At 54.3% G+C, this 7,558-nt stretch overlaps 3 protein-coding genes across 3 annotated transcripts; 1 reads left to right on the plus strand and 2 right to left on the minus strand.

Annotated features, from left to right (window-relative positions):
* Positions 1–782: 782 nt before the first annotated feature.
* On the plus strand, positions 783–1,828 carry Z519_00805 (uncharacterized protein; the record flags this gene model as incomplete). The annotated part of the gene is made up of 6 exons (XM_016758562.1): positions 783–803; positions 859–985; positions 1,039–1,236; positions 1,286–1,447; positions 1,493–1,560; positions 1,628–1,828. The coding sequence occupies 6 exons, from the start codon at positions 783–785 to the stop codon at positions 1,826–1,828; spliced, it is 777 nt and encodes a 258-aa protein (XP_016625811.1).
* Positions 1,829–2,051: 223 nt separating this feature from the next.
* Z519_00806 (uncharacterized protein) lies at positions 2,052–3,491 on the minus strand (the record flags this gene model as incomplete). Its single annotated transcript, XM_016758563.1, has 1 exon — positions 2,052–3,491. One exon carries the CDS (start codon positions 3,489–3,491, stop codon positions 2,052–2,054), a length of 1,440 nt encoding a protein of 479 aa, XP_016625812.1.
* A 1,198-nt stretch (positions 3,492–4,689) lies between these two features.
* Z519_00807 (uncharacterized protein) lies at positions 4,690–5,298 on the minus strand (the record flags this gene model as incomplete). The annotated part of the gene is made up of 1 exon (XM_016758564.1): positions 4,690–5,298. One exon carries the CDS (start codon positions 5,296–5,298, stop codon positions 4,690–4,692), a length of 609 nt encoding a protein of 202 aa, XP_016625813.1.
* Between the last annotated feature and the right edge of the window lie 2,260 nt (positions 5,299–7,558).

Here is a 7,558-nt window from a genome sequence, read left to right on the forward strand (position 1 = left end):
GGAGTATGCTGCTTCCCGGCATGGAAGAAAAAAAAAAGGATGGTTGCGGGCAGTTCTCTTACGTTGACGGGTGCAAAGCAGGCAACGTGCGGAAAATGCAGAAAATGCATGAGATGCACGAGATGCCGTCATAATCTGGCCTCCAGCTTGCAGCTGTGGGGTCAATTCACTCCCTCACTCCGTCACTGCGCAGCCTCTTCCACCCTCACACAATCTAGCACCAGATCGTGCTCGATCCGTTCTTTATGCCCTCCACTTGTGGCAGAGATGAACCTTCCTCTCCTTCGACAAACAAAGGACAGCTTATGGAACCTGCTCAGACGCTGCACCACCGCCCGGGTCAAGGTGTCACCGCGACGCAACCCTTCCCCCTCCTTCCTCATCCTCAGCCAATGCTCGCAGCCGGAAATGACGATGCTTTTGCGGCTTCCCAGCTTCCTTGCTCTTCCTGCTTGTCTGGGTTCAGCTGTGCAACACCTGGCCTTGTTTCACGCGGGGTCTATCTCTCAAGTCATTGGTTCTGCATCAAGTCTTACGTATGCCTTGAACAACATCGCCTCAGTTTGTCACTCGCGCCTGACGTGCTTCGGAATGAGTTCTGTTAAGACTGTAGTGATGTTGGCTGGTACCTTCTTCTGCTCGCTTGCTCCCATGCTGCCCTCGTGTCCTTTTTAAAACCTCGCCTTGGTCCTTTTTGGACTCACTCAGCTCTCTTCACTCCTTCAAGTCCTCGAACAGTTGATACTCGCACTCTACTGAACAAGCAAAGCTCTTCATCCGCAATGTCCTACGATGATGACAACGTACGCTCAAGAATCCAGCTCGAAGTTGAACTAGTACTCCGCTGACATCCTCTAGCGACGTGGTGGCGGATACGGTGACGACACCTACGGTCGAAGGACTGGCGGAGGTCTAGGGGCTGATGACACCTATGGAGACTCCGCCGTTACCGGCGGCAGAAGCACTGGTCAGGACAACGAATACGGTGGGCTGTCGTCGCGTCCTAGAAAGACCTCGGTGAACTAAACATACATGCAGGCATGGGCAGTGGCAGGACTCGCACACAAGGCACCGGTGGCTATGGTGCAAGTGACGATACCTACGGCTCCGGAATCCGGGACACCTCAGGAGGCTACGGAGGCAGTGGCCGTACTGGGGGCGGCCTAGGGACCGATGACACCTATGAAGATTCGACGAATACTGGCGGCAGAAGCACTGGCTGTGACGCTGAATATGGTAAGTTTGCCTCCAGTGTTGACCACCCTAACCTAACCACGCATAAAAGGTATGGGCAGTGGCAGGACTGGAGCTCAATCGTCCGGTGGCTACGGCGCAAGTGACGATACCTACGGCTCCAGTACTGTCGGTCGCGGTGGTTATGGGGATGATAGCATTGATCGTCGCGGGGACGACTTCAGCTCTTCGGGGGGCACTTCAGGTGGACTCGGTACGGCTCCCATGATATGTCCCGACAGCGACTAACCTGAGGAAGGCACTGATGATACCTATGGTGATTCGACCCGGACTGGAGGCATTTCCACAGGCCGCGATGACGATTACGTGAGTGCTGCCCTGTTGCGTAGACCGACAGGGTCCCCAGAGTGGTATTGACAAGCTTTATCTCCAGGGAATGGGATCCAGCCGCACCCGAGAACAAGAGCAAGGCGGCTTTGGCAGCGGGGACAGCTACAACAATGACACTTCGAGCGGCAAGAATGATTCTACCATGGGCAAAATGATGGAGAAGGCGGGCAGTATGTTCGGGAGCAGCAAGTTGGAGGAAAGAGGGGCAGAGAAGAGACGTGGTGCCGGCAACGATAACTATTAGTTCACGGTGCAGAGAAGCAGGGATGGCGTGCTGCAGTGTTCACGGAGAGGAATACGAGGTAAATGAGACATTTTGGGAACACGGCAATTATGGAAGCATTGACCGCTTAGGTTGATAGGACATTTCACTTGGGAGGTATGCAAGATATCATCCTCTGCACCGTCCGCTGCGTAGAAATGCAACACTTCGAAACCAGTCTCAATCTCTATACCTTCACGTAGCATCACCGCCGTTCCCAGCCGACGACCCGAATCTCGACACCTGCCTTCTCGTCCTTCATCCACATCTCCTTCCCACTACTATCCAGAGGCGTAAGTTCTTCTTCGTCCTCGTCACCGCTCCCATTACCCTGTCTGGTGATAGCTTCAACAACGCTTTGCTTCCGCCTCCCCAAATGCTGAGGCAGCTCCACCTCGCCTCCGATCCACTCCTGAACTTTGGACGGAGCAACATGCTTCCATTTCGCGGATTTGACGCCTGAATGAGGCGAAGGCAAGAGGTCGGGAAAGAAGGTATCACATTCAAAATCACCATGCCCTTTGCTGTCGCCGCTTGCGGTGGACGAGGAGGGCATCCGGCGGATTTGCGTCTGCAATATTCTCACCTCGAAGTGCTGCTCGCCTCCTCCTCCTCCTCCATCGGCGCCGGTTTCGCCCTCGGTGTCCGTCCCCGTCTCGCTCCCGGCCGGCGTGGTGGGGGTGTGAGGATTGGTGGACGAGAGGGACAGAACCTGTCGGTATATTTCGCCGCCGCCGATGCAGAAGATCTTGTGGATCGAGAGGGACAGTGAGGGGTCCCTCCCCGAGCCTGGGGCTGATGTTGGTGCGGTGGTGGCGGTTGCAGGTGGTATGTGGATCGGTGCCTGCGAGGAGAGCAGGGAGAGAGTCGAAGGGAGCGAGGCGGAGATGAGGATCGGGGATATGGACGCGTGCTTGGACAATGTGAAGGTCGAAACTGGCGGGACCAGAATCGTGCTGCTGCGCCGTCTCTGGTTTGCGCTGCTCTTCGATGTCGAACTCGACTTTGTCTTCACGTTTGTTTTGGCGGATGACGACGATGGGAGGACATGGAGTTCCCACTGCGATGCCGCGTCCATCCCCTTGCTGGCGGGGGATTTCAACTCCTGGAGGATCTTCCATCCCAGCTCCTCGGAGTCGGATCGCGTGATGATCACGTTCAATCTCCCCGCCAGCGGCCGGAACTTGGGGGGAATGCTCTCCCAGGTCTTGCGGCCCATGACCACGGCATTGAGCGTCCTCATGCCCGTCGGTCCCGCCGCCGATGACGACGACGAAGAAGCAGGAGACTCCCGCAACCCTGCCTTCGCTTCGTCGGAGACGTGCGACGTGACGTTTTTGAAAAACGCCATGTCCGCCCGGATCGGTGGCCAAGGCAACTTGCCCTGGTGTCCGATGCCCATTGGCGGATTTAGCGAGGTCGCCACGACGATGTAGATGGGTTTCGGACGCATGAAGATGGGCGTGACGATTGTCGTGGTGATCTTGATGATACGTTTGGCGGACGGGGAGAGCATTCTCTCGAGCTCCTCCTGCTCTTCGTTGTTGTCCAGATTCGGCGGCAAGAGGGTCGACGCGGACGTTGGGAGATCCCTTGGCGATGGCGGTGCTGACAGCGTGGTTGTCGGTGGTGTTGGAACGGACATTGTTTTCCTTGGTTCTTTGGAGAGTTTCTTTTTCTGAGCCGGGAGATATTTCCGCGTCGTCTTGTTGAGGACCGTTACTGACTATTCCACCAACCCGGGGAGTTGGGTATATCGACGCCTCGTTCTTGTTCCCTGCGCGCTGCGCAACGATGATCGAGGACCGAGGATCGTTCTCTCACAATTCAATTCGTTGATTCATCTCTCTGTCTTTGTCTCTGACTCTGACTCTATCTCTATCCTTCGCTATCCAGTCTTTCTTGCGTGTCTTCCCAAGACCTCTGTTTCAGACAGACAGATAGATGTGTAGCGGGAGAGGGAAAGGGAAAAAAAAAAAGACAAAAACACATCTAAGTGCGACCCCGGCAGATAACGAGGTAGTCCATCCAACACATACACACATTCATACCTGGGAACATTTGCGGGTAGGCAGGTAGTTTGTAGGTAGCGAGTGCGGATAGAGCGACGTTCTAGGCCTGCCCACCGCCAGAACGTTCAAAACTCTCTCAGACATCGCTTGCTCCGGGAGTCCAGACGCGAAGGGCGTCAATTCCGGGCCCCTCTCCCCCGTCACCTTGTCCCCTCTTGGCGCGTGCACTACCACCACTGCCGCGCTACTGGGAGCCGGGAGCCGGGAGCCGGGAGCCGGGTTTGCGGTGCAGACGGGATACATACTGGTAGGTGCACAGTACGGAGTATGGTGGAGGTACCTAAGGAGAGGGAATATGCAAGTACTAGGTAGGGACAGGCAAGACTTGGCCATCTAGGTATATACCTAGTTCATACCTAGGTATTCAGGCCATGTAACTTGGCTACTGTACGTGCCTTCTTCTAGGTAGTGACCTACCTACATACATACCAAGCTACCGACGTAGCTAATAGCCGGGTAGCTAGCTAGCTAAAAGGGCTAAGCAAGGGGCACCATCGCACAACCAAAGCCTCTTTTTCTTTTTTCTGTTTTACCCCTCGGTAGTTGGAAAAATACAACGACTACCTAACTTGAAGGTGTTGGAATTGAGAAGGATGCAATAAGTGGAGTGGATTATTGGAGGGGATCGGTATTGAGGACCTGACTTCAACAGTTCATGGAATTCAGAGACGGTCGATAGTCGTGCACACTTCAGTGCCGCTGTCGTCTACACGGCGTTATCATAATTCCAAGTGTGTCCACGTATATAGGCGCAGGTGGTCTCAATATCCATTACTCTTGGGTGTCGCTTAGATCGAGCGTCGTCTCGTACTTCTCCAGAAACTTCTTGAATCCCGCTTCCACCACCTTGACATCTTCCTCCATCTTTCTTCTTGCTGCCTCGTCCTGTCCATTGCGATCCCGGCCATCGTGGTCCCCAGCGAGAGTGTCCAGTCCGCCAAAGAGCCAGATCTCCTTCATTGTCCGCGTGAGCATCATGATCTCCTCTGCCGCGCGGACGATGGCTGTCGACTCGACCTCGAGTTGAAATTGTTGCACGGCCGTGTCTATCAGTGATGGCGGGGCTGGAGGATTGCCCGTACCGGCGGCAGTTTGCCCAGCTGTATCGTCGAGGGCCGCGGCGAGGATGTTCTCAAGCCTCTTGATCAGCGTGGTTGAGAGGGCAGTAATGCGGGCTGGGTGGAGGGCAGCTGTCAGAACTCTGTTGAAGCATTTCAAGTCCACGAACATCCATTGGATCGAGGCGACTGGGAGCAGTAGTGGGAACAAGACCGCCTGGGGGCCAATGATACTTGCCCAGTTCGACGTGCGCATACCTTGTAAGAATTTGGCAGACGGCACGGCGTCCGAGACAGCCTCTCTTTTGGTTGTCGACTCCATCCTGCGAAAGGTTCAGGTCCGCCCCAGCCTTGGAACACTCAGCCTCCACTCATCAATCAGCTCTCACCCGAAGACTTACTGTCTTTTTGCAACCTCTCAACACCTTCCAAACCAGGCTCGCTTTCGGGCGGAGGGCCTTATTAGCTCCAGATCAGATTCAGCTGATTTTTGCCTGAATGGGCCCAGTTTGTTGATACAGCTCCTCACAAGTACAATCGACCGCTGGCGTAGATGTAGGTCAAGGATCAAGCAGAATGTCCTGCATCTCCCAGTAACGGGGGGGACAAGAGCCGCGTCAGCTGCGGTGGTGTTGTGCGTCGAGAGGTAGAATTTCGTTGACGTGGCCGCTACATTTTCTTGACTGAGGTTCGTGCACAAACAGGCAAAATCGATGTGTTGCACATAGTCCAGAAGGTAAAGTATCTGGTGGTGGTATGCTCCGCCGGAGTAGGATGGTACGGTCGAGCATCTATACAACGAATAGCAACACAGAGAGCAAGGGACCAACACCCTTACACCCTCCAATTCACTGATCTTGTGATCTTGTGATCTTGTTCAATTAACCGCGACCCAACACATTGATAGATGCCTTAGGTATCCATGCTCTTTTGGGAAAATGTCTCAATAAGGTGCCACTTCAAGCAGTCTTTGGCTCATGCGCTGATACATAAGCCCGCAGAGCTTTGATCAAGAGACCACGCAACGTGTGGAACTTCTCATGTCAGTCGGACTTGCTTACTCTCGAGGTGCCTCTGATTTCTGGCTTTCCAAACAAGAGGTACAAGTAAGCATTGGGTTCTCACTTCATCCCGTTTAAGGCTTCATCACCATCATCGACATACTGGCGAGCTGAGTGGGTACGACAGACGTTGCATTTTTTTTTCTCGCTGCCTCGGGATCTTCGAAGGCGCCTGCCACTCACCTGCGAATGATGGCGTACCTTCGCCACATGTTGGTAAATTTAGCATCGCCGGTCGACGGTTTTGATTCGATCAGCCCTTGCCAGCCACACCGTGTCTAAGACATACCAGGAACACCAGGGACTATTCGGGAGGGTAAAAATTCTCCGCAGCCATGCCACCTTCTTGCAACCGACGCAAGGCACCGCTTTGCGCCCATTTGCAGTATACAAAATACAGTTGCTCCATTGCCCCAGCAGCGTGTCCCCCCTGACGTCAAATCCATGCCCCGGAATCCTCGGTGGTGTGGACCATATGCACAGGTGCAGGATGACATTGGAATCGACTGGAAGAACATCGGCATCCACGGTCCACCGTTTCTGAGACACTGCATACAAAGAGTCGAAGACGACTGTTGCTTGCGAATCCTCCTAGCCATGCTTGTCCATATTGAGTACATGGTTTTTGGCCTGGGCAGCAACGGACAAATAAGAGAAACAGAAATGGTCTGACTTACCGAGCAGGAGCGGGTATACCGAGTTGCTGCGGAGTCAGACCAAATCCACACCTACAAGTAATCGTATTCTCACTTCGCCTCCCAACAACGGCCCGCCAAGCTCACAAGCGGTGCCCGGATTCGACGCACATCCTCACCACACATCAACACCATAAGCTGGCCCAGCTGGATCCCAGCCTCTGCTTCTTGCTCGTGGTAATGGGGCACTATACCTAGCCTCCACGTGGTGGGGAATTCGACCCAATGTGCATTGTCCAGCCTGCTTAGTTTTTGCTACGATGGGACGTTGCCCTGCTGCGCCTGCAGGCTTTTTGGATGACAATCGAGGAACTTACCCATTCGGTGCCCATCTCGATCGGATTGCCCAGCTGAAAGGTAGGTATAAGAAAGAGGTGCTTGCACGTTCTTTCCGCTGGACTCTCTCATCAAGCCCTTCTGTCGTCAGAATTTCCTGTCTACAACCTCTCCTGTCATTCGCTGTTTTCATTTAGTTATATACACATTCGTTCTCCTCGCCCAAAATGGCAAAGCCAATCGTTCTCTTTTCACTTTTGGCTCCTGCTCTCTCAGCGGTCCTGCCTCGCGGCCAAGAGAGCTCACAAGCTGGTTCTGCCTGGAACGATTGGGCCTCATCAAGTACTACCACGGTAGCTCCGTCAAGCACCTGGGGAGATTGGTCTTCAAGTTCTTCGGCCTACCCGACTCCAACGCCAAGCACAACCTACTCGAGCACTAAGGGCTGGGAAGAATGGACGAGCTCTTCGTCCACCTGGACCCCGAGTACGACTTACTCGAGCACCAAGGGCTGGGAAGAATGGACGAGCTCTTCGTCCACCTGGACCCC

This window comes from Cladophialophora bantiana, assembly GCF_000835475.1.
Source record: "Cladophialophora bantiana CBS 173.52 unplaced genomic scaffold supercont1.1, whole genome shotgun sequence".
Taxonomy (NCBI): domain Eukaryota; kingdom Fungi; phylum Ascomycota; class Eurotiomycetes; order Chaetothyriales; family Herpotrichiellaceae; genus Cladophialophora; species Cladophialophora bantiana.